Below are 26,997 nucleotides of genomic sequence, written 5' to 3'. Positions count from 1 at the left end.
CACATTTTTATCAGCAGTTAAAATTTATTAAACACTAGAAAATAAAAATAACTCTTAAGTACGTATTTCTCTAGTTAAAATTTATTAAACTACAAAATCAAGAGAGTCATTAAAGACAAGTATAAAAAGTAAATAAATATGATTTTCATAGTTTATGAATAGTATTTTTCTTTATTTTTTAAAGAATATGAAAAAGTTAACAAAGTACATGAAAGTATAAACAAAAAATGTTCTTAAGTTAATTGAAATCAGTGCCTTTTGCACAATCTTTAATTAATGAATGTCTTTTCTCGATGTAAAGGAAATACTTAAAATTTAGCATCCAAAATCGATTGCTAATAACAAGAATACAACCAATGACCTTAAAAACTATCTCAAATTGAACCTATCCTAAGGTATCTAATTGCTTACACTTTGAAATATAGGTAAGTGTCAGGAAGAAAGCTTTGAAATGCATATAATAAGCAAAACTTGATGTAGCCATTCTTCTCATTTCAATTAAACTCAATTGACTGATTTTCTCACTTTAATTTCAATTTTCAAACTCTCAGCATTTATTTCAAATTTCAATATCCAAATATTTCTCAAGCCGGATTTAAATAGCCAAGGACAATTTCTCCTTTCACATGGCAATAATAAATATGCATTTTCTGGTTGTTAAACTAAAATTTGTCCTCTAAATTCTTTTCTAAGTCTAATTTTTCTTACATTTGATTACATATTTTACAAGGAAACATGCTTTGGCAATAGTGTCACCTATCATTGACAACTTGACACTAGAATCAACAATGCTTTGGACTATTCCGTGAATGGAGATTTTCAACCATGGTGCCAATTGCAAACATCAATATTTGGATGCATTCAAAACATTGCTATATAAACTTCTATATAGAACCTTGATCAGTCATGGCTTGGGCAATGGTTAGAAAGGCAGATATGACTGCTCCATGCACCAGAGCCCTGGCATGACAACAAGCAAATAGTAAACATTAACTACGGCAGCATATTAAAAGAAAGACATTTCAAGATGAATGATCATTAAAAAAAATCCATAGCAAGAATCTACAGTTACCATTGTTGTAATGTTACTGAAAATAAAAACTTACTCAGGGCTTTCTTTTTGATAACCAAAGTCAGTTGCAGCTTTTATAGCTCTCTGATAAGTCTGTTTCATTGCTTCCTGCCCAAAGAAACAGCAAATTTGATGAGTTGGTATAAAAACAGTATGTGACTGATGCATAATGAAGCGTGAAAGAAAAAATATTAAACATTGATGACTCAATTTCCACTTAAGCTATATGTCAAATTTCATCTGGCACCAGTCATAACATTCTTAATGTGCCTCATGTATACTATAATTGTCAAACTCATAGCCCAAAACCAAAAACAGAAAACCTCAAATACATGCACACATGTACACAACTCAATCCATAATGTGTTCCTTTGCGCATATAAACATAACCGAGTTCATTATAATTCTTTTCAAAAAGAGTGGAAGAATGAGCTCAGTTCAGTTTAAATAGGAAGTGTAAATAAGAGCATTCATACAACAAAGATGATATCAAACCAAACTACCATTTACTATTCTTAAAAGGCAAACAATATAGTGTGCAAAAGCAATTTGATTTCGCAAAAGTACCTGCAATTTAGATTCAAAGTCCTCCGGTGACCAGTGCATCAAACTGCATTCATGATTCAGTTCAAGTTCTCCAGCTACAACCTGCAGGCAAGGAAAACAGATGACTGAAGAAAGGTCCATCCAAATGTCTTGTCTAATGTTTGATGTTGAAATGGAATCTAAAAGTTGAACAGGAGATCAATTAAATGATGTTAATCAATCCAACATAAGCTTGCGATCAGAGTTCCAATTTGATATTTTACTGTTAAATGATTAATGTTAATAGTTAAAATAAGCCTATTCAGGCACAGCTTGACTAGAGGTTCTAATAATTCTAAAGAGTTGTTCATGTAATTGCATATAGCACTCCACAAGGGGATCCCACATTAGAGATATCAATGGACTGCTTTGCTGTGCTAGCTCAACTGATTATATAGTTGGTTTGGTAGTCAATTAAATCATTGTCAAATGAACCTTCTAGTTAATGATGGTATCGCTTTAGCATGTACAAAAGTGTGGGAGAGAACCTCAGTATTTTAGAGGCTGAAGAAAGTCAGATATACACATGAGAGGCTATTTGCTTGACTAGAACCAATTATCATTAGTCATACAACAAAAACTTATGTTGAGCCAAGGCTCACGCTCATCACCTGCGAAATATTCACATCTAATGAAGGTTTAGTGCAGGGAAGTATTCATTAAACAACTAATGCTATGCAGGAAATTTTGGGGGAAATTGAAGATGTTAAGTTCTGCACACAAGGACCCAACAGTACAAAACTATTCCATCTCCTTTCCTGTTTCTCTACGTCCCCATTCCAACTGATGGCTAATAAATAAATTACAATACAGAACTAATTTTCCATAAACATTCTCAATTACGGTGGATTATGTTAGCATTTTCATCATGGTTGCATTCAAAATAAAAGTGGCCGCACTATGATCATCAATGTTGTGTTGCTTCGGTTAAGGTGAGGGCAATAGTATGCAATAATTTTAATCTCACCCCTCCAGCACCAGCAGCCATTGCAGGAGCAATGAGAACACTAGCTTTTCTGAAAATCTGAACTGCGTCAGGGGTACAAGGCATGTTTGAACCTGGTATTTGAATTGAACAAGTAGCTTCTATTAGAATATACCTGGAAGAAGAGGAAGGGCACAAGCCATATATGGCTCAGAAGTTAGAAGAACAACTACCTTCTACAAGTATACGACAACCTGAATTAACCAAGTTAATGGCATCAGATTGATCAATTTCATTATGTGAAGCACAAGCAAATGCAACATCACACCTTTCACTCCACGGTTTTGCTTCATCATAATATTTGGACCGAGCATAGGTTTTTGAATAGTCTCTACATATTGTCAATTTATGAACCAGTGAAATTATACACAGTAAGCAAGCATAAAGCATAAACAAACAACAGAAATGATACAAACCGCAAACTTCTTTGCTGAGCTTTGATGTCTCTCAGAAATGATATTTTCATGTAGTCAAATCCATCCTCATCAACCAAATATCCTCTGGAATCTGACAAATGCCTTTTTTAAAAAACATACTCCTTGACCAGGGTGATACACAAAGGTACCCAAAATGATATGGGAACTCTAGATTCAATTAGTACAATTCTTAATGATGATCTATATATAAAGATGAAAACTTATGCAGTAACATAGCGCAAATTTTCATTCTTGCTAAAATAAATGAACACAGACAAAGCATCCTATGCAGTAGCCCCATTATATTCAAAATCATTAAAATACAAAATTACCTGATACTGAAATGGGAAGTGCACCATAAGCAATTAGCTTCTCCAAAACATGCATTGCAATCTTTCCAGAGCCGCTCACAACACATCTACAGGAAATTATAAATTAGAAGAGTATTCCAGGATCACAACTGAGTGGAAACCAATTTAGGAAGCAAGAAATTTCACACCAGATAATTGTCTTAAAAAGAATCTAATAAGTTAATAAATTAAATTATAGAAAATAAGAGTTTTCAAGTATCTAACATTAATGGAATTCATAACTCAAGAAAAATACTACCGAGTCAAAAATAAAATATTCAAATCCTCATAAAGATACTTAATTATAACAAGGAAATGAGGGTCAAGAAGGTAGCACCGATAATTAATGAGTTTGTTGGAAGCTCCATATCGATTATAGATAAAGCCAATTTGAGGTATATATGTAGGTGCAAACCTCACCTTATAAGCTGGTTTTACTGGATTGAGTTAGGCTTAAAGTCCATTTCTTATCATAGTATCAGATCCATGAGTTACAATCTATCCTAGTGAGATTTGTGTTTTGTTGGCCATATCATTCCACCTGCTATCGGGACCATCTATTAATATCTAGTCTCACGCATAAGATGTATATACCTCAGCGTGAGGGAGTGTGTTGAAAGTCCTACATCGATTAGAGATAAGACCAATTTAGAGTATATATGTGGATGAAAACCTCACCTTACAAGCCAGTTTTGTGGGATTGAGTTAGACTTAAAGTCCACTTATTAATAGAGTCAATAGCAACAATATTTATGCAATGATCGAAATTAAAATAAAAACCTTAATCCTTTAAGTTCTTTATTCATGTCAGCAAGCATGATCTGCGCAAAGAAAACCTGCAGAAGAATGACAAACTTGTTAAAAATTTAATAACTTTAAACTAGGAATGCAGAACCTTTTTATGATGATTAGGCTAGAATGAACTTCCATCTTACATGCTCTTTCCTCTGATATGATGAGTTGCCTTATTTGAGATTTTAAACAATAGTGGTTAGATATTCTCTTCTTTTTTATTGAACAAGGAAATGCATAAGAAAATGGAAGGCTACCAAAAAGCTCAATTCATACATAACCACTCCAAATTACATATCCCACCATACACCCATAGATATCAAGAATTAAACATTGAAATTACCAGTCCATAGCCAGTAGCTTCAGGTCGAAGACTGGAGCCAGACCAAAAGATCCTTGGCCCTGTAAAACTTCCCTGCATAAGTGAGGGATACATATGAAAATTACCCAACAAAAAAAATAGTTTTCTTTCTTCCACAAATGTCAATATTTATAAGAGTCTTAAGCTAAGTACACAAGCTTATAACCACAAAAGTCAATAAATAAAAAAACAGAGTAGTCATGTGGTCGCTCAAGACTCAAATTAAAACTTATAAGTAAAGAAAAAGAAATACGACAATACAATGAAGGGAACATGTCAATCTGATGGATGGAGAAAACAAAAAGCTGCTTTGGAGAGAAAACAGAACAAAACTGTAGAACAAGATGTCGATTCACCAGAAAGACAGAAACAACACCCCAACTGCCATAAGAACTGAGTTGCCATAAATGAACATGTTTACCAAAATCAAGGTGCTCTTTGGCCACACTGCTGTTAGGTCTCATGTTTGTTCTGAACTTCTCACAACATAAACCTAGCCATTCTTATTAAAAAAACCCTATCTCAGACAAAAGTACCAAAAAAGAAAAAGGGTAGTGAGTGAGGGAATTTTCCTTTTGTCAACAGTAGCAGGCACAATGGCCACAAATTTCTAGGCTGAAGGAAGCAATTCATAGCTGTGACTCCTGCTAGCCTGCTACATAAAAATGCTCCACTATAGGTTTGGATAGCATTCGGATGCTAGCATACACTGTTGCATGACTATTGTGCCGCTAAAGGGAGCTATTAACAACTATGGTGTAGTAATTACATGAGTCAAACAATGTGCTAATTTTGTATCATAAATCATGCCCATACATACTCCTTGACGGTTTTCATCACAATTTTTTCTTAACCTCCCCCTGCCACTAGTGATCTACTCTCCTAACCAGGGCTTCGGTAGATCTTCTCCACACATGCCCAACCTTAACCATAAGAACATCGAGAGATTCTCTAGAGGATAGGAAAAATTAAGGGGAAAGTTAACGCAGATCTACTACATCATTGTACTTCAAAAGAGATAAGCTAACAACAAAAGGATGATCAAAATTACAAAATATGTAGACAATAATACTTACTCTAGGTTTGCAAATGGAAGATGCATGTCTTTGAGTTTGTTCTACCTATTTACTCACTTTTCCCTTGGTCAATGAGATTTATTGACATTTTACATAAAATGCATTAAGCAATTCAGGTGTGAGGGATAAACATACAGAGGAAAATACATAAGAAAAAGGTAAAATATTTATTTTTACACTAAATCGTTTGTTATGGTTGCATTACCTGAAAATGACCAGCGAGACGTCTATACTGTCCAAAAAGATATCCCATTTCTCGAGTACCAACACCCATTTCCTCTGATGGAAGGTCCTGATAGACATTCATCACAAGAATATACATGAAATAGGACTTGGATGTGGCACAGTTAAAAGATGTAGAAAAATAATATGCTCAGTTACCTTGTCAGGCCCTAGGTAGCGATACATCTCACTCATGAAACTTTGGCAAAATCGCATAATCTGCCAACTTATCAAAGTAACATTTAGTAATTATAAAACCACTAGAGATCAAATTGAATAATATGAAAATTTACCTCATTATCACTTTTTCCTTTTGGATCAAAATCACTTCCACCAGCTGCTCCTCCTAATTTGTATGGCGATAAGGCATTCTTTAAAGTCTGTAGAGAAGATTGTATTGTTAAACTAAAAGTGGACCAAAACAAAAATGCAACTCAGAATAAAAAAGAAAGGCTTCAAGATACACACTGTTACTCAACTAAACTCTACACCTTATTACGGAAAAAAATAATATTTTGAATGAATGCAGGTTTTCTGTCTCAATCATTATATCTCCTAACATAAAGTAAATAGGTCACACAAGATCTATCCATGTTAGAAATACTTCGAAGATCTTGCCAATCTTTATATTAGGAAATATTTTAGAGGTATGGCATACAGTGCTGATTTTCACATTTTAAATTTACTGCCTTAATTATATTAGGCAGATAAGAAATTGGAAGGTTTGCTTATCAATTGCACATAAACAGCATACCTACATGTGCAGTAAAAACACATTAGTAGAAGAAATCAAGCACATACATAAAATAAATCAAACTCATGCATCCTATGTTAGTGTAATAGGTACCAACCAATTTTAGGCATCTAAGAAATCCATGTCGCAAAATTCACCTAAAGAGAGTATTTAAAAAAACTCCAACACTGACCCTGCCCCCTCCGTATTCATTATGTGCTCTCACCATCTGTTTAATATCACCCTGACATTTATTCTCTCTCTCTCTCTCTCTCTTATTGTTTTACTCCTACACCCTTGAATTCTATATGGACATTGCATATGCAAGCACTCGTATTTGCTTATTTGTTCTCTCATTTATTATGTGTTTGATCTGTTAAAATCAGATATACAGACAACTAATACCCCCTAATAGTGACATCAGATGATGTTAAAAGAAAAATAAGAAAAGAAAAAGGTGGGTTCTACCATGGTGATGAAATGTAAAACGTAAGTATTTAACATACAGCCCAAATGTAGGGGGATTGATGATTACATGACTCCCCCCACCTTGTCCACCCCAAAAAAAAAGGAAGAAAATATTTTATATATAATGTGCACTCTTGTTGAGTAATAGCTCAAAGGATTAAAAAGGAAGTATATTAGCTTCCAATTCATGGAAAAAAAATGTGATGGCATTAAAAAAGGTTTAATTCTGCAAGATTTAAGCCATTACTTATAAGAAATAATGTTATATATATGAATACCAAAAATACTCATAATACCTGTTCAAAACCAAGGAACTTGGCAATACTTAAATTCATTGATGGATGAAAACGAATACCTCCCCTACATGGACCCATCGACTGGTTAAATTGTACCCTAAAGCCTCGATTTACATGTGTCTCACCCCTATCATCCACCCATGATACTCGAAAAACAATCATTCGTTCAGGTTCCAACAAGCGCTCCATTATATTAACATATCTGAAACATGAGAATATTCATTAGATGCATCCAAAAATCATTTGTTGATAGATAAATACATAATTATAGCCATTGGAATAAAAGCACACCGAGAATTTTTTGCTATGACTCTTTCAAGGGCTTGAACTGCTTCCTGGACTGCCTGAATGAATTCAAACTCATGAGGATCCCTTTTTAGTGTAGCTTCAAGTATTGATCCTGCTGTTTTTAACATGGCAAGTTCAATTATAGAATTGTCAGACAATACCCAAAACATAAGTACCGTCATAACAAAGAAGATAACTTCTTATCAACTCAACATACTATTTAGTGTGTAGACATCCAAAATATTTTAATTTCAAGAAATTTAATATATCAATTGTAAAATAGAAATTCTATCATACAGAACAACAGAAATAAACTGAAATTTGCTAGAGTAATGACAATCTGAAGTCTGACTGTTCAATATCAGGAAAGGATAGAAAAACTCAAATAAGAACTGAAAGTATCTTTACTGTTCATGTATTCAGATTTGAATATTATGGACCAGGTCCAGAGAATGTACCACTGTTTAAGTATAAAGGAGGAACTAACAAAATTGATCAGCGAGGCAGATTCCTATTATCCTATAAAATTGATAAACTGCATCTTTCTTAAAATTCCAACATAATTTACATAAATATCTATTAAGAACTAATGACCACAATGTAAAATAAATAGGTAAAGAGCACACCAAGTGATATAATTCAACTATTTGAAAACTCAGTATACGACCATCAACATATTCATAGACAGTGCTCAAAATATTATCTTTCCATGCCAGTCAGCATGCTGAGGAGGCCAACCTTTTACGTAAACAGGCTTGTCAACCACAATTTTATCTTTGGAGGCCATTTGAAGACGAAGAGCCTCTTTGTGAAGCAAACTGTTATTGTGTTCTTCCAGAGCACTCATTTGCATATTACGACTGCCCTCATTCCCATAAGGATTTCTTCTATGCTTTCGCCCATACTCCCTGCAGACAGAGCAGAAAATCCTAGGTGTCCCATCCTTCATATCTACAAAAGCCCATTTATAGGTGTCCGCCCATTCTTCTCTCCATCTTTTAACAACCTTTTTCTTCCTTTTCACTTGCTGGTTCTTGGACATATCTTGAGCATCATTAGAAAGTTGAGAAACCATCCCCATCTGCTTGCTCTCACCATGTTCTTCTGCGGAAGATTCCCGCATTGGTGCTGCAATTAGAGTAGCATTACCAAACGAAGGGTCATCATCCCCAGGTCCAATTTCTAAATCAATCTCCTCACCAAGTTCTCTCACAACCAAATTATGTCTCTGACTTTGTTGAATCAAAGCCATATCATCCATTACAGAATTCATCCCTACTACTCCACTGGTTGGCAACAACATTCAGCATGACAGCCCTCAAAGCGAATTTTAAATGATTTGCTTTCTGCAAAAGATATACATCAAATCACCAACTTACCTATTTTAGAATTAACGGAACAAACAAACCAAACTCATCCACAAGACAAACACATGTCTAAATTAGTTGGCGCAATTGACCTGGAATAGACATGGACAACATAAAGTACCCTACCACTCGAATAGACATCATAACAGTGGCACTGGCTAGGCAGGCTTGAGTTCTTCAAAACAAAAATTAACAAAAATCTCAAACATGAACACCATTTCTAGTACGCAGACAACATTTAAATTGAATAAACTCTTTCAAAACTTCCCTCAACCCCATTCTAGCTAGCACCCATCGGAGCTGACAATCATTCAAACCCCAAGGCAGAGCATAAATCTCATAATCCTCACAAACACAAAAGGCCAGTGTCCACAAACACCACACCTGATGGAGCAAAAAATTGTTTTTTTTCCAACAACCAACAAATGATAATTAAATTTGCAGAAATACCCAGAAGTTGAATTTGACCACTGAGCTCAAATACCATAAGAAATTGAACCAAAGTGACAGACTAGAAAAGTGGAGGTTTTGAGCATCTCGTGCAAGTGAGATCAAAGAGGGGAGATTGGAACAGTAAAAGGAGGAAACTTTAATTCGAAATTGAGGTTAGAGAGTGGAGTTTGATGTGTGTGGAACAAAAAACATAGCTGGGGAGTTTAATGATTGTTTCTGGAACTGTTTGTTTTGTTAGGTATTTCAGAAATCGAAGAAAGTGGGGGCAGTGAAGAGTGACCAGGATGTATATTTCGGAAATTTTTTTGGAAATAAGTTTCACATATAGATTATTTAATTTTTCAATGTTTTTATTTATTATAGAGCAATATTTTTATTTAAAATAAATTAATTTATCTTCAAAATAAGAAAAATATGTCTTCCTCACGAAGGTATCCCTTTCCTGCTGAGTATTTCATAGTACAACAAGAAAAACAAATTTGAGTAGTTTTTAAAAACAATTGTAGGTAATTTACTTTTAGTTAAGAGTATTGTTTTTATAAAAAATTTAATGAAAATTGTCGATTTATTTTTTTATTTTTTGCGTTTTAAAATGTGAGCATAACAAGGTCGTTGTGAACTAAGAATTGTAATCCATAAAATGCAAGGTTCCTATTTTAATTTTAATGAAGAAATGATCTAAAATGATTTCAAGTTATTATGACTCATGAATATATCAAAACACGATATTTTCATGTATTTAAAAAAAAAACTAATTAATTAGTTGCACTCTTAGGAACATGATATCCATCATATTATCTTTAAATTACTCTCTTTAATTAATTAAAACTCATTGAAAACCGTTCATGAAATAAAGTGTGCCATGAATAAAAATGCACGACTTTTTTTAAGTTTTAAATTGCTTTAAGAGAGATACATTTAAGGAATGTAGATTTCATTTATCATATTTTAATTTTTAACATTATCAAATTTGCTATCAAATAGAAAAAGCTAAAAACACATATCATACTTCACAGGAATTTTGGTTTTGGTTTGAAAGGTAATGAAATTTTAATTAAAAGAAATACAATATATTCATCACTTTCATGTCAATTATTTTGGTGTATATAATTTTTTTCTTTTAATCTTACTCCTTAGATAATCATTGTTTTGAACTAAAATAATTATATTTTCATTTTTAGTCTGTTAATCTAAATTTGATTATTTTAATAAATTAAAATAATTATTTTTCCATCTTATTATTTCAATAACTATTTTTTAAAATTCAAATAATTATTTGTAATAAAAAATTATACAAATTATTTTTATAATAATTTTTAATAACAATCATTTAATAATTTAATAAAAGTTTACTAAAAAACATGGACACATAACGTAATTGTTTCCACTATATATCACATTAGAATTTTCATAGAATATTTAAAATATGAAATTTTTATTATGTATTAACTTTTAGTTAATATGATTTTTTTAACTATCCAACTCCTGATATGTCCCCGACAAGTGTTCTGAATGATAATTTAACTTAAAAATATAATTAGTAAGGAACTGGTTAATAATTAAATATTTCTTACATTATATAATGTGTATAGACATAGTAGATATGTGATCATCCTTCTCATATCAATCAATCTCCATTGACTGATTTTCTCACATTGGCAGAAAGACTTCCAAACAAGAAAGCATATTGAATTCAATTTCAATGCTAACCTTTTATTTATAATCTCAAGTTCGGGACAAGCATCAAGATGAGTTCAATAAGCCAATGACACTTTCTCCTTTTTCTTGGCAACAATGAAGATGTCTCTTCTGTTGTTAAACTAAATATGATCCTCTAAATATCTTTCTTTTTCTAAGCTTAATCTTTCTTATATATTTTTCAAGGAAATATGCTTTGGCAAATAGTGCCATCCTAGCATTGACAATTTGACACAGCGGCAGCAATGATTTGGATTATTCAGTGAATGCAGATTCCCAGCCACGGTGCTAACTGGATCCGCATTTGGATGCATTCAAAACTTGGCAATATGAACTTCTATACAGAGCCTTGATCAGTCATGGCTTGAGCAATGGTTAGAAAGGCAGATATTACTGCTCCATGCACCAGAGCCCTGACATAACAACCATACAAATATTAAATCAGAGCTGCAAATTTAAAAGGCATTTCAAGATGAATGCTACAAGTCCATTGCAAGGAAACTACACCCACAAGAATCTACAGTTGCCATTAAAAGTTTCATATAAAAGAGTAATACAAGGATGGCTAATATGTGTTCTAAGTTTGTTTACAATAGAAAAACACTGCATCTCAGAAATTCACATATCTACTATGTTTATACCGGGGAGTGATAATTTTGGGAATTAAAGTTTATGTAGTAGCCTTCATTGTTGTTGTAAGGTTAATGAAGAAAGCACTTACTCGGGACTTTCCTTTTGATAACCAAAATCAGTTGCAGCTTTGATAGCTCTCTGATAAGTCTGTTTCATTGCATCCTGCCCCAAGAAACAGGCAAATTTGAAGACAGAAGTTGACATAAAGTTGTAACTTGTATGCCGTTTATGCATGTAAGACTTCAATTTAAAACCAACTAGCATTTAGTGAAGTTTTTCCCATCAAATACAAAAAAGCCGCACTCAAAAAATTGAGATACCCCCCTCCACTAATGTTTGTCAGACCAGATGAACCTATTAGAATCAGAATAAGCAATATACCAATATAAGCTATAATAAGCTTTGGTATCATGTCACATTTCAGTTTAATAATTTATATTAATTGAAGCTGTCAAACAGATATATATAGGTCACATTCTAAGCATTGAGGCAGATGATGTAGGATTTCCTAAAAATGTTTACTGAAGTGTGAGAGAAAAATTGTTAACTAAAAGAACACATTACAATGTATTCCTTTGCAAAGAAGAAACATAACTTATTTTAGGGAAACTGTATCATTCTTTTCAAATAACTTAAGAATGAGATAAATTCAATTGAATAGGAAGAGTCAATAAGAACAACATAGAACTAGACAACACCAAATCTAGCAACCATTTACAATCACTAAAAATGTAAATATCTAGTTTCATGCTTTAAATGTCAATTCTCAACATGAGTGTTAATATTAGAAATTCTCCATCGACTAAATATATGATTAGGCAAGTCTTACTTTAAAACTGATTTTTTGGGGTGAGTTAGCCCCAAACCACAAATGTTAGTAAAACTATATGATTTGTACAACTAATTGATTTCACCAAACTACCTGCAATTTAGATTCAAAGTCCTCCGGTGACCAGTGCATCAAACTGCATTCATGATTCAGTTCAAGTTCTCCAGCCACAACCTGCAAGCAAGTTAGCATGGAGAACAGAAGATTTAAGAAAGGCCCACACAAATCTAATGGCTAATATTCATGTTGAAATTGAACCTGTCACTGATTGAAAATAAAACGAATTAAATGAGTTTAACAAATCCTATACACTTATGATCACGGTTTCAATCTGATGTTTTATATGGTGATATGAAAAACGCTCGAAATGAGCCTATAGTAGTCCATAAGGATCATGTCAATTGTTGTGGTGCTAAATCACAGTCAAATGAAACCTTCGGTTAAAGATTATTAGTTTAACAAGAGCAGAAGTAAGTGCACCTAACCATTGTAGGGTCTCAATAAAGTCAAATAAACACAAACTCTGATGAACAGAGAGAGGCTGTTTCCATGACTAAACAATGGTAGTAAGCCAGTGACTGTAACCACCACCACTAGCACAATCATTAATGTCACTGTGATTAGGGTGGGAATATGTATGCATTATACATAGAAAAACTAAAGTAAAAAACCCACCCCTCCAGCACCTGCAGCCATTGCAGGAGCAATGAGAACACTAGCCTTCCTCAAAATCTGAACTGCCTCAGGGGTACAAGGCATGTTTGAACCTAGGATTCAAAGTCAACAAGTCAATTCCACGTTGAAATGAAAAACAAGAGGCGGGGAGGGGGCAGCATGGGGCCAATATTGCCTTTGCATCTTAAGAGAACAACTACCTTCAACTAGTACACGACAACCTGAATTGACCAAATTAATGGCATCGGATTGATTAATTTCGTTCTGTGAAGCACAGGCAAATGCAACATCACACCTTTCATTCCATGGCTTTGCTTCATCGTAATATTTGGACCGAGCATAGGTTTTTGAATAGTCTCTACATATTGTCAATTTATGAACAAGGACAGAAAAATTATACAAAATCGCAAACAGAAAGCATAAACAAACAACGGAAATGATACAAACCGCAAGCTTCTTTGCTGAGCTTTGATGTCTCTCAAAAATGATATTTTCATGTAGTCAAATCCATCTTCATCAACCAAATATCCTCTGGAATCTGACAAATGCTTTTGTTAAAAATACTCCTTGACAGGACACACAAAGGTACTCAAAATTATAAGACAATAAGAATCCTAGACTTATTTACTGTTAGGATATTTATCCTATTTTATCATCATTATATTGTGTTAAGGGTTACCCTATTTATCATGATTATATTGTGTCTAGGATTACCCTATTTATCATGATTATATTGTGTCTAGGGTTACCTTATTTATCATGTACTTTTGTATCAATTTATTCTTATAAATAGAAGATTGTGAGAGGGATCAATCAAGCCCTCTAGAATTATTTTACAGTTTAATTCTCAAGTTGGTATCAGAGCGGGTCGATCCCGCTCTGGTTTCTATCTCATAATATCTGTCCGACGCCACAGTCTGTCGTCGCCGGCCACCGTCCGCCGCTGCCCGTCACCGGCCACCGTCCGCCGTCGTCGACCACTGTCGTCCATCGCTGTCACAGTTCCGTTCGTCTAAACCCTTAGGGTTTTCTTGTTCCTCGCTAGTACTATTCGTCTTCTTCAGAAATGGCGTCTGGCAGTACTCTTTCTTTCTCCGGAAGTCCATCAATTACCTCCGAGAAGCTAAATGGAAAAAATTATCTATCATGGTCTGTTGCCGTTGAAATGTGGTTCCTTGGCCAAGGGCATTATGACCACCTTGAGCGAGATGGAAGCCATGTGCCTACTGAAAAAGTTGATCAGTGGAAATAAGCAGATTTCCAGTTGTGTGACCTGTTATGGCAATCAGTGGAACCCAAACTTCTTGTATCTTTGAGGGCTTTCAAAACTTGTCACTCCTTTTGGAAGAAAGCCCAAAGCATTTATGTCAACAATATTCAACGTCTCTATGACACTACGAACAAGCTTGCATCTCTTAAAATAGCAGACCATGATATGGTGTCCTTTATGGCTGAAGCCCAATCTGCTGTCGAAGAACTCAGGATGTTTTTGGAAGTGGACCCATTAGAGGATATCAAAAAGAAACTAGACAAATTTTACATGGTGTTGATCCTTCGTGCCCTACATCCCGATTTTGATCATCTCAGAAATCAACTTCTAACTAGTCATGAGGTCCCCTCTATGGAAACATTGACCACTCGTCTTCTACGTGTCCTAGTACCTCAAACTCAAGAAGCACATGAACTAGTGGAACCATCTGTCATGGTTGCCACACGAGGAAAAGGAGGACGTGGCACTAGAGGAGGAGGACGAGGAGGTCGGGGACGTCCTCAATGCACATACTCAAGAGAATTGCTACTCCTTACATGGTTTCCCTTCCAAAACCGTCAATATTTCGAAGACTGAAACTTCCACTTCGAAGACGGAAACTTCCACTTCTATGTTTTCTGAGGATGAATATCAAGAGTATTTAAGGTTAAAGTCTAACAGCTTGGCACAACCATCTCAATCTCCCAGTACATCAACAGTCTGCGTTTCTCAATCTATGGAAGGTCAAAATTCATGGGTAATTGACTCAGGTGATTCTGATCACATTTCTGGTAATACCTCTTTGTTCTCATCTATTTCCTTTCGAGAAAAACCTCATTTCATAACCCTTGCAAATGGATCTAAAACTTCCTCCAAAGGAGTCGGCCATGTTTCTTTGTCTCCCTCCCTCAATCTCAACTCAGTCCTTTTTGTCCCTAATTGTCCTCTTAATTTAATTTCCCTATGCCAGTTGACCAAAATGTTAAATTGTTCAATAACCTTTGATCATAAATCTTTTGTTATACAGGAGCTTTGTTATACAGGAGCGTGGTTCGGGGAGACAGATTGGAGAAGGATATGAAGCTGGCGGATTATACCATTTTGGATCTCGTCCAAGGGTGTCCTGTGTTGCTGCTCCTAATCCTAAAGTGCTACATGATCGACTTCGCCATCCTCATTTGTCCAAATTAAAAAAGATGTGTCCTGAACTTAGTGGTCTCCAAACCTTAGAATGTGAGTCATGTCAATTAGGAAAACATGTTAGATCTTCCTTTCCTAAAAGGTCTCAATCAATATGTAATTCTAGTTTTTCCATCATCCATTTTGATATATGGGGACCTAGTCATATCTCCTCCTTTGGTTTTAGATATTTTGTTACCTTTATTGATGAATATTCAAGATGTACTTGGGTTTATCTTATGAAAAATCGTTCTGAATTGCTAGCTATCTTTACATCTTTTTTGAATGAAATCAAGAATCAATTTGGTCAAGTAATCAAAATATTAAGAAGTGATAATGCAAAAGAGTATTTCTCATCCTCCTTTTCTGCCATCTTGAGTTCCCATGGTATCTTACATCAGTCTACATGTCCTCATACACCGTAGCGAAATGGTATAGCAGAACGCAAAAATAGACACTTGGTTGAAACTGCTCGTACCCTTTTGCTTGGTCCCTATATTCTTGTCTACCACTGGGGGGATGCCATCTTAACTGCATGTTATCTTATTAATAGGATGCCCTCCTCCTCTCTTGATAATAAAGTCCCTTTCTCCATTTTGTTTCCTAATGTTCCTCTCTTTCATACATCTCCCCGAGTGTTTGGCTGTGTATGTTTTGTTCATGACATGTCTCCAGGTCTAGACAAACTCTCTGCTCGCGCTCTTAAATGTGTCTTCTTAGGCTATTCTCGACTTCAAAAAGGATATCGGTGTTACTCTCCTGAAACTCAGAAGTATTACATGTCGGCCAATGTCACATTCTTTGAACAGACTCCTTACTTCTCTCCATCTGTTCAAGATGTTTCTATCCTCCAGCAGGTCCTTCCTATTCCAATGGCTGAGTCAAATAGCTCCACTGTCTCTGTCATTCCAAGTCTTGATCACAATCCTTCTACACTCGTTTCTCCACATACTGAGATCATCCCACACAGGGCCCCAATGGATAGTCCACCTCCCCAAGACAATGGTGAATCTCCTACTTCAGATTCTTCTCCCTCGTCACCTCCTCCCACGCCTCCTGGTGAAAATGATTCAGCATGGCCTATTGCCCTCAGAAAAGGTACTCGTTCCACTCGAAACCCTCATCCCATTTATAATTTTCTAAGCTATTATCGATTGTCGCCCTCCTATTTTTCTCTTTTATCCTCAGTGTTCTCTGTTGTTATACCCAAGAATGTGAAAGAAGCACTTGATCATCTTGGATGGCGACAAGCTATGATTGCAGAAATGCAGGCTCTTGACCACAGTAATACTTGGGAGCTGGTGTCTCTTCCCCCAGGCAAAAAGGCGGTTGGTTGTCGATGGGTGTATGCAGTTAAAGTCGGCCCTGATGGTGAAATTGATCGGCTCAAAGCTCGGCTTGTTGCAAAAGGTTACACTCAAGTTTATAGTCTTGATTATTGTGACACTTTCTCTCCTGTAGCCAAGATGACTACTATTCGCCTCTTCTTTGCCATGGCAACCATTCATCATTGGCCACTTCATCAATTGGATATCAAGAATGCCTTCCTACATGGTGATCTTGAGGAAGAAGTTTATATGGAGCAACCTCCTGGGTTTGTTGCTCAGGGGGAGTCTGGTATGGTATGCAAATTGCATCGATCTCTATATGGCCTCAAGCAATCCCCACGTGCTTGGTTTGGAAAGTTTAGCTCCATTATTCAAAAATTTGGGCTAAAACGCAGTGAAGCAGACCATTCAGTCTTTTACTCTCATTCTTCTCTCGGGAAATGTGTTTACTTAATAGTATATGTTGATGATATTGTCATTGCAGGAAATGATGTTGTTGGAATATCTCAACTAAAAGAGTACTTGTGTAGACATTTTCAAACCAAGGATCTTGGAAGTCTCAAATACTTCTTAGGCATTGAAGTAGCGCAATCAAGAGATGGAGTTGTAATCTCCCAGAGATTGTATGCTCTTGATATATTACAAGAAACAGGCATGATTGATTGTAAACCGGTAGACAGTCCCATGGATCCAAACCAGAAATTAAGGACAGAAGAAGGTGAATTATTCTCCGATCCAGAGAGGTATAGGAGGCTGGTTGGAAAACTGATTTATCTCACTATTACAAGGTCAAATCTATCCTTTGCAGTTGGAGTGGTTAGTCAGTTCATGCAGGCTCCATGTGTTAACCATTGGAATGCTCTCATTCGCATTCTAAGGTATGCAAAGAAGGCTCCCGGGCAAGGATTGTTATATGAAGATAAAGGAAGCATTCAGGTCTCTGGGTATTGTGATGCAGATTGGGCAGGTTCACCTATTGATAGACGGTCTACTACAGGATATTGTGTTTTTCTGGGAGGAAACATTATTTCATGGAAAAGTAAGAAACAGAATGTAGTAGCTAGATCAACCGCGGAAGCCGAGTATAGGGCAATGACATCACTAACATGTGAACTTATATGGGTGAAACAATTCCTTCAAGAGGTTAAATTTTGTGACATCCATACTATAAAGATGTATTGCGACAATCAAGCTGCTCTCCACATTGCATCAAATCCAGTGTTTCACGAGAGGACTAAACATATAGAAATTGATTGTCATTTTGTTCGTGAAAAGTTGTTGACTAAAGAAATATGTACTGAGTTTATTGGGTCAAACGATCAACTCGCAGATGTATTGACCAAGTCATTAAGGGGTCCTCGGATTGAGTTTATTTGTTCCAAGCTTGGTACATACAATTTGTATACTCCAGCTTGAGGGGGAGTGTTAGGATATTTATCCTATTTTATCATCATTATATTGTGTTAAGGGTTACCCTATTTATCATGATTGTATTGTGTCTAGAGTTACCATATTTATCATGTACTTTTGTATCAATTTATTCTTATAAATAGAAGATTGTGAGAGGGATCAATCAAGCTCTCTAGAATTATTTTACAGTTTAATTCTCAAGTTTACCAAACACAAAATTTCATTTCTGCTAGAATAAAATAATACAAACTGCATCCTAGTACATGCAGTAAACCCCAATATTCATAAAAAAAAATATTACCTGATACTGAAATGGGAAGAGCACCATAAGCAATTAGCTTTTCTAAAACATGCATTGCTATCTTTCCAGAACCACTCACAACACATCTACAAGAAATTATAAATTATAAATTATAATTTATGAAAGTATTTCAATATCATGAGTGAGTGAAATCAAAGAAAGTAATAAATTTCACAATACATAATTGTCTTAAAAAAACTAAGTTCGCAGAAGAAATTACTGAAAATGGGAGTTTCCAAGTCTCTAATATTATTGGAATTTTGAATTGAAGAAAAGAAGACTATATCAACTTGAACAAAAAGATTCAAATCCTCATAAGGATACTTAATTATAAAAATAATGATGATCAGAAAGTTAGAAGCACCAAGATTGAACTTCAGTAGCAACAGTGTCTATGAAATGGTCTAAATTTAAATAGAAACCTTAATCCTTTAAGTTCTTTATTCATGTCAGCAAGCATGAGCTGGGCAAAGAAAACCTGCAGAAGCACATGACAAATTTGTTAATAATTTAATTACTTGAAATAATAGATGCAAAGAACCTTTTATGATCTTGGACAGAATGCACTTTCATGTTACATGCCCTTTATTCTGAAAAGATGAGTTGGTGGTATGAGATTTTAGGCAATAATGGTTAGAGATTAGTCTTCTTTTATATTGAATATATGCACAAGAAATTGACACGACGTGCCATAAAAGGTTATCTCATACAGAAATATCAAAACATAAAGGGACAGAAAATGAATGGCTACATGGAGTAGGTTTCATACGTAACCACTCAAATTTTCAGATACATCTACAAAGAATAAGAATTAAATATTTCAAATTACCAGCCCGTAGCCAGTAGCTTCAGGTCGAAGACTGGAACCAGACCAAAATATTCTTGGCCCTGTAAAACTTCCCTGCATAAGTAAGGAATACACGTGAGAAATAGCCAGTAAAAAAGAGCATAGTTTTCTTTTCTGCCACAAATACTAACATGTTTGTAACTGATTAGACATGTGTTGGAAGTCTCACATCGACTAGAGATAAGGCCAAATTATAATATATAAGTGAGGTGCAAACCTCACCTTACAAACCGGTTTTGTAGGGTTGAGTTAGACTTAAAAACCACTATCTAATATGGTATCAAAGCTAGGTTGAAGCCTATCCTAGCGAGATTTATATGGACATTCTGTTCCATCCGTTGTCGGGCCACTATCGGACCACCCATTAATTCTACTCTCACGCTCGAGATGTCTATACCTCGACGTGAAGGGGATGTGTTGGAAGTCTCACATCGACTAGAGATAAGGCCAAATTATATAATATATATATATATATATATATATATATATAAGTGGGGTGCAAACCTCACCTTAAAAGTCGGTTTTGTGGGGTGGAGTTAGGCTTAAAACCACTTTCTAATAACATGTTATGCGTAGCACTATACATGATGGTTCTTAGCGAGATCTATGTGGACATTTTATTTCACCCGTTATCGGGCCACTATCGGACCACCCATTAATTCTACTCTCACGCTCGAGATGTCTATACCTCAGTGTGAAGGGGAGGTGTTGGAAGTCCCACATCGACTAGAGATAAGGCCAAATTATAATATATATATGTAGGGTGCAAACCTCACCTTACAAGCCGGTTTTGTGGGATTGAGTTAGGCTTAAAACCAATTTCTAATAACATGTTACGAGTAGCACTATACATGATGGTTCCGTTCAAGATATGTAGCATTATTTTCTGCAAAGTAAAGCAATGATCCCAAGCCCATAAAGGCAAAAAACAACCAGTTCTTTTACTGTTAGATTTGTAACAGTAAGCACACACAACACAATAACTAGACAAGTTGAAAAATAAAAGAAATATGTAGAGGTAAAGACTCCAGTTAGAATTTAGAAGACAAAAGAAAAAGGTAGGATAAAGAAAAATAGAAGACCAATGTCAATCTGATAGATGGAGAATAGAGAAAGCTAGGTTGGAGAGAGAGAACAGAACAAAAGGGTAGAACAGGCCTCAATTCTCCAAAAAGTCAGAAACAGCAATGGAATTGACATCACAGCAGAGGGTTACCACAAATGCACATGTTTTCCACAGACCAAAGTGCTCTTTGCCTGTAATGCTGTTAGATCTCATGTTTGTTCTACCTTATCAGAACAGAAATGTAGCTGCTCTTGTAAAAGAAACCCTATGTTTCAAATATAGATACTAAAATACAAAAAGTAAATATAAAAGTAAGACACCAGCATCAGAAACGGTGGTAGTGAGGGGTTTTTTTTATATCAACAGTTTGGGGGTAAAGGCTTCAAGTCATAGTTGTGACTCCTGGAACACCACAACATTACTATTGTGCCACTATAGGGAGTTATTAATAACAACGAGGGAATAAGTTACATGGAACAAACAAGTTATGAAGTTGGTTGTATCATAAATCATGTCTATATATTAACCCTTCTTGATGGTTTTGACTATAAGATTTTCTTCACCTCTAGATCCACCACCATATCTACTCTGCCAGGAGGGGCTTCTGTAGATCTTCTTCATGCATACCCAACCCAACCCATTAGAACTTCTACTGGTCCTCTAAAGGATGAGAAAGAAATAAGGAAAAAATGTAAAGCCAATCTACATCATTGTATGACAGGATAGACAATCGGAAAAAGGACCCAAAGGAAAATACAAGTGGACCCAAAGTTTGGCATGTGTATTTGAGGAGAGGCAAGAAAGGAAAAGAAAAGTATGAGGACGCTCAGTATTGAGAAAGTTAATGGATAAGGGGAAATACATGTGGGATAGAATATGAGAGTGGGGTGAGTGGGGAGAATCAGCTTTTTAGGGAAGCTTCTATTATTGAGAACAAGAGGATTATCTGTGTGAGGAGCTTGACTTTGGGATACAGAGGGAAAGCGTTATTTAAAAGGGTTACTTCCAATATTTATTTATTTTCATTAATGATATTTTTTGCTGTTTGGACTTGTACGTCATTGTGCTTCAAAGGAAATAAGCTAACGACTAAAGAGATTATGAAATTACAAATATGTAGAAAATAAGGCTTAGTCTAGGATCGCAAATGTAAGATGCATATCTCTTTGTTTGCTCTATCTATTCAATTTTCTATTGGCCTTTAAGGTTTACTATATAAATGGTTTTCCAAAAAGTGCATCAAGGAACTCGGATCTGAGGGATAAGCATAGAGGGGGAAATATATAAGAAAAAAGTAAACTATTAATATTTCTACCAAATAGTTATGATTTGAGAATGTATGAATTACCTGAAAATGACCAGCTAGACGTCTATACTGTCCAAAAAGATACCCCATTTCTCGAGTACCAACACCCATTTCCTCGGATGGAAGGTCCTAATAATAGACATCCACCTCACGAATACTTCATGAAATAGGCCTTGAATGTGAAAAGGCTAAATCGATAATGAAGAAATGTATGTTTTAGTTACCTTATCAGGCCCCAGGTAGCGATACATCTCACTCATGAAACTTTGGCAAAATCTCATAATCTATCAAAGTAACAATTAGTAATTATAAAACTAATTAAGTAGAGATTGAATTGAATAAGTTGAGAATTCACCTCATTATCACTTTTTGCTTTTGGATCAAAATCGCTCCCACCAGCTGCTCCTCCCAATTTGTATGGTGATAAGGCATTCTTTAAAGTCTGTAGAGAAGGATATGTCATATAAACTATAAAGTGGTCCAACACAGAAATCCTTGCTTAGATATATACATCCTTGCTCAACCAAACTCAAGACACTATATGGTTAGTATTTTAAGTGAATACAGGTTTTCTGTCCAATCATTATATTTCCTTACAAAATGTACATTGATCACACAAGATACAGGCATGTTAGAAACATTTCAAAGATATCCTTAATATTTATTCTCCCACATTTTAATGTATATATTCTCCTTTTAAAAGAAGGAAAGAAAAGACAGACTACTATCACACAGTCCTAACAGTGACATCACATTCAATATTAAAAAAATAATAAAAAGGAAAAGGGTGGCTATACCATGGTAATGAAATGTAAAAAGTCAGTGTGTAACATATCTCCCAAATAATAGATTAAAAATCTTCTGTGCATTCTTGCGGTAGACAAATAGCAAAAGAAGCACAAATTGCTTCCAAGTCATGGAAAAAATGTGATAGTATTAAAATAGAATAAATTGTACAGAAGTTAAGTCATTAGTCATGGGAAATAATGTAATATATGAATACCAAAATTACTCATAATACCTGTTCAAAACCAAGGAACTTGGCAACACTTAAATTCATTGATGGGTGAAAACGAATACCGCCCCTACATGGACCCATTGACTGGTTATATTGTACCCTAAAGCCCCGATTTACATGTGTGACGCCCCTATCATCCACCCAAGAAACCCTAAAAACAATCACTCTTTCAGGTTCCAACAAGCGCTCCATGATGTTAACATAACTGAAATGTGAGAATATTGGTGAGATGAATCCAGTACTATAGCCTTATGTTTATCATTTGTGTATAAAGAAATATAAAAGAGTTAAGTATGTTTTTAGTTCTTAAACTTTGAAAAGAAATTGAAATTCATCCCTATTCGAAATTTTGATACATTTTGGTCCTCAAACTTTCAAAATGAATAGATATAGTCCTTTTTTAACTCAATTATGTTAAATTTTTTTGTGTCAAATGCATTTCATGCTACTATTTTAGTTGTTTAGACTGTTTGACACATTTCCCCCTCAATGTCTATTGGGAATCGCGTTTGGCGCGTCAAAATTTTTTAACATAATTGGATTAAAAAGACTATATCCATTCATTTTTAAAGTTCCGATACCAAAATGTATCAAAGTTTCGAACATGAACAAATTTCATTTTTGCGTCAAAGTTTAGGAACTAAAAATATATTTAACCCAATATAAAATTATAGCATTTGAATAAAACACACCGACAGTTTTTTGCAATGACTCTTTCAAGGGCTTGAACTGCCTCCTGGACTGCTTGAATGAATTCAACCTCATGAGGGTCCCTTTTCAGAGTAGCTTCAAGAATTGATCCAGCCGTTTTTGACATGGCAACTTCAATTATAGAATTGTTAGACAATACTCATGAAAATAAGCATGTTTATAAGAAAGATTACTTCTAATCAGTTCCATATATTCCACATGTAGATAACCAATATTTTTCAAGAAATTGATTGTCAACTGTAAAACACAAAATCTATCACACAGTACAACGGAAATGAGCTGAAATTTACCGTGGTAGTGATAACACAAATCTCGATTGTCAGGTATCAAGATTACTTCTAATCAATACCACATCATTCAGTGTGTGGATAACGAACGTATACTCATTTCAAGAAATTGATTGTCAACAGTAAAATACAAATTCTATCATTCAACAGTAGAAACGAGCTAAAATTTACCATAGTGATAATAATACAAATCTTTATTGTTAGCTAATACAAATCTTGATTGTTAGCTAATACAAATCTTGATAGTCAGATATCAAGATTACTTGTAATAAATTCCACGCATTATTTAGTGAGCAGATAACCAACATATACCCATTTCAAGAAATTGATTATGTCGACTGTAAAATGCATATTATAGCACTCAGAACAACAAAAATAAGCTGAAACTTACCATAATAACGATAATACAAATCTTGATTGTTAGATAATGCACTTTTTGATTGTCAAATATTAAGAATATTTCCAATTAATTCCATAAACTCATCTCAAGAAATTGACTAAGTCAACTGTAAATAAAAATTATATCCCTCAGAAGGAAAGAAATGAGAAGAAACATACCATAATGATGATAATACAATCTTGATTGTTAGATATATATGGTAAAGATAGAAAAAAGAACTAAAATTATCTGTATCATTTACACTGAGGTCAGGGATTACCAGATCCTCTGATACAGCATTATGTGAAAGGAGGAAACAGTAAGAGAAAAGGAGGCGAACCCAGAGAGAAAAATTTGAGAGTCTGAAAATGATCTATTCCGTTTCTAGTAGAAAATGAATTAACCCTATTGTCTGACTACAGCTGCAAATATACAAGGAAACTGTGTATGGTATACGGTTGCAGCTGTAGTTCAGTTGTAACAAGTTGAGCCACTAACTAAACAGTTAAACTGATCTGCTGGTTAATTCTCTTGGCTAACAGAATGAGTGTGCATATACCATGTTTTTAAGCTTATAATATACAACTCCAGGATACAGTCAGCATACAGATACAGTTGCAAACACTTGAAGAGCTTAGATTTCAACATAAAAAAATATAAAATTAATATTATATTATTCAGTAAGAAAAGGAGACAGCAAGCATTTGAAATTAAAAGTGTCCAGGTAAACTAAGTTTTGCAAAGCAACCATTAAACCAGTGGACGGAACAAAATAAAAATAATAATATGGTTGTATGCCACAGGAAGCATAGTAGTTCACAATAACATTCAGATCTATCTAACAGACAACACAATGCTTGCACGTCATGAACTAAAGATCATTTGAAATGTTGAATGCAGAAGTGAAGCATATTGAAACACAACTAACAAATATATTTTTTATAAAACTATGACCAGAAAAAAAAAATGAATAGAGTAAGGGCACAACAGATAGTTCAAGTCAACTATTACAAAGCAGAATATACAACCATTAACATCTAAAAAGAATAAAAATATTATCTGTACATGACAGTTATTGCAGCATTCTGAGATGGCCAACCTTTTACATAAACAGGCTTGTCAACCACAATTTTATCTTTGGAGGCCATTTGAAGACGAAGAGCCTCTTTGTGAAGCAAACTATTATTGTGTTCTTCCAGGGCACTCATCTGCATGTTTCGGCTGCCCTCATTCCCATAAGGATTTCTTCTATGCTTCCGGCCATACTCCCTGCAGACAGAGCAGAAAATCCTAGGTGTCCCTTCCTTCACATCAACATAAGCCCATTTATAGGTGTCTGCCCATTCTTCTCTCCATCTTTTGACAACCTTTTTCTTCCTTTTCACCTGTTGGTTCTTGGACATATCTTGAGAATCATTACGAATTTGAGAAACCATCCCCATCTGCTTGCTCTCACCATGTTCTTCAGCAGAGGACTCCCGCATTGGTGCACCAATTAGAACACCATTACCAAATGAAGGGTCATCCTCCCCAGGTCCAATTTCCAAATCAATCTCCTCACCAAGTTCTCTCACAACCAAGTGATGTCGCTGGCTTTGCTGAATCAAAGTCATATCATCCATTGAAGAATTCATCCCTATTACTCCACTCATAGGCAACAACATTCAGCATGACAGCCCTCTCTACGAACTAAAAAAGCTTTCTGTCAAAACAAATACATCAAATCACCAATTTACCTATTTAAGAGTTAATGGATCAAACAACCAAAACTCATTTACAGGATAACAATATGCTAGACTGCACTGCACAATTGAGTTGGATTAGACCCACGACATCAACAAACCTAAAACGCGAAGAAATAAAAATAGTGATACTGCCTGGGCCAGTCTTCAGCTCTCCAAAACCGCAATTAACTCAAAAATCCCAAATATGAACATCATTTCTTGTAATCAGGAAACATTTAACAAACTCCCTCAAAACTTCACTCAACCATTTGAATTGACAATCTTTTAAACCCCAAGGCACAGCATGAACCTCAGAATCCTCACAAATACAAAAGGCGATAGTCCATAAACTCCACAAGTTATGGAGAAAAAAAAAACCTTTTTTTACGCCAACGACCCACAAATGATAATTAAATTTGCAGAAATACTCAAAAGTTGAAATTGACCGCTGAACTCAAATACCTTAAGAAATTTAACGAAAGTGACAGACTCAAAAGGCGCAAGTTTTGAGCATCTCGTGGTTGGGGTGAGATCAAACAGCGAGTTTAAAACAGTGAAAGAAAGAAACTTTTGTTCGAATTTGAGGTTGGAGAGTGGAGTGGGATGATGAGTCGAACAAAAACGTAGTTGGGGGTTTAATGATTGTTTCTGGGACTGGGAACTGTTTGTTTTGCTGGGAATTTCATAAACCAAAGAAAGTGGGACGAGTGAGGAGTGACGAGGATGAACGCATCATCACCATCGTCATGTATGGATGGTGTGTTATGTGATGTGATATGTTATGGATTGTGCGTGTGATCATCATCCATCAGTGTGCAAAGTGCCACCATCGTGATGTGATTCCAAAAGAAGTAGAGTTCTATCCTAATAGAGATTGACACACGTAATAGGAT

General features: G+C 35.1%; 2 protein-coding genes across 9 annotated transcripts; both read right to left on the bottom strand.

Moving 5' to 3' along the window:
* Positions 1–525: 525 nt before the first annotated feature.
* LOC108320593 (uncharacterized) lies at positions 526–9,760 on the bottom strand. 6 transcript variants are annotated; one of them, XM_052868586.1, is made up of 16 exons: positions 9,462–9,759; positions 8,383–8,990; positions 7,648–7,759; positions 7,357–7,558; positions 6,153–6,239; positions 6,019–6,078; positions 5,843–5,929; positions 4,544–4,615; positions 4,189–4,244; positions 3,391–3,476; positions 3,059–3,149; positions 2,911–2,973; positions 2,625–2,757; positions 1,640–1,720; positions 1,107–1,180; positions 526–960 (listed from the first exon to the last, which is right to left on the bottom strand). In XM_052868586.1, the coding sequence occupies exons 2-16, from the start codon at positions 8,945–8,947 to the stop codon at positions 885–887; spliced, it is 1,845 nt and encodes a 614-aa protein (XP_052724546.1). In that variant the 5' UTR covers positions 8,948–8,990; positions 9,462–9,759; the 3' UTR covers positions 526–884. The 6 variants fall into 6 exon arrangements, 5 of the variants coding, with proteins under 5 accessions (XP_052724546.1, XP_017407535.1, XP_017407537.1 ...); XM_017552046.2 differs by having other exon boundaries at positions 2,625–2,716; positions 2,816–2,973; positions 9,462–9,758; XM_017552048.2 differs by having other exon boundaries at positions 2,625–2,716; positions 2,816–2,973; positions 7,648–7,756; positions 9,462–9,758.
* Positions 9,761–11,151: 1,391 nt separating this feature from the next.
* Positions 11,152–26,997, bottom strand: LOC108320591 (uncharacterized). Of its 3 annotated transcripts, none has more exons than XM_017552044.2 (16): positions 26,567–26,994; positions 25,480–26,082; positions 23,696–23,825; positions 23,007–23,208; positions 22,341–22,427; positions 22,210–22,269; positions 22,028–22,114; positions 19,596–19,667; positions 19,189–19,244; positions 18,767–18,852; positions 13,747–13,837; positions 13,500–13,657; positions 13,300–13,391; positions 12,718–12,798; positions 11,884–11,957; positions 11,152–11,575 (listed from the first exon to the last, which is right to left on the bottom strand). In XM_017552044.2, the coding sequence occupies exons 2-16, from the start codon at positions 26,042–26,044 to the stop codon at positions 11,500–11,502; spliced, it is 1,917 nt and encodes a 638-aa protein (XP_017407533.1). In that variant the 5' UTR covers positions 26,045–26,082; positions 26,567–26,994; the 3' UTR covers positions 11,152–11,499. The 3 variants fall into 3 exon arrangements, with proteins under 3 accessions (XP_017407533.1, XP_017407534.1, XP_052724409.1); XM_017552045.2 differs by having other exon boundaries at positions 25,480–26,069; XM_052868449.1 differs by lacking the exons at positions 11,152–11,575; positions 11,884–11,957; positions 12,718–12,798; positions 13,300–13,391 and having other exon boundaries at positions 13,518–13,657; positions 13,747–13,830; positions 26,567–26,997.

The sequence above is a fragment of the Vigna angularis genome, chromosome 9 (genome assembly GCF_016808095.1).
Source record: "Vigna angularis cultivar LongXiaoDou No.4 chromosome 9, ASM1680809v1, whole genome shotgun sequence".
Taxonomy (NCBI): Eukaryota; Viridiplantae; Streptophyta; class Magnoliopsida; order Fabales; family Fabaceae; genus Vigna; species Vigna angularis.
This window is presented reverse-complemented; position numbering and strand designations above follow the sequence as displayed.

Coding starts and splice junctions, on each gene's coding strand:
- LOC108320591 (XM_017552044.2), bottom strand. CDS start 26,044: ATGTTGTTGCCTATGAGTGGAGTAATAGGGATGAATTCTTCAATGGAT. Junction 22,115..22,209: donor GCTACCTGGGGCCTGATAAG/GTAACTAAAACA, acceptor GTCTATTATTAG/GACCTTCCATCCGAGGAAAT. Junction 13,658..13,746: donor GCTCAGCAAAGAAGCTTGCG/GTTTGTATCATT, acceptor GACAATATGTAG/AGACTATTCAAAAACCTATG.
- LOC108320593 (XM_017552046.2), bottom strand. CDS start 8,947: ATGTTGTTGCCAACCAGTGGAGTAGTAGGGATGAATTCTGTAATGGAT. Junction 7,559..7,647: donor GTCATAGCAAAAAATTCTCG/GTGTGCTTTTAT, acceptor CTCATGTTTCAG/ATATGTTAATATAATGGAGC. Junction 5,930..6,018: donor GCTACCTAGGGCCTGACAAG/GTAACTGAGCAT, acceptor AATGTCTATCAG/GACCTTCCATCAGAGGAAAT.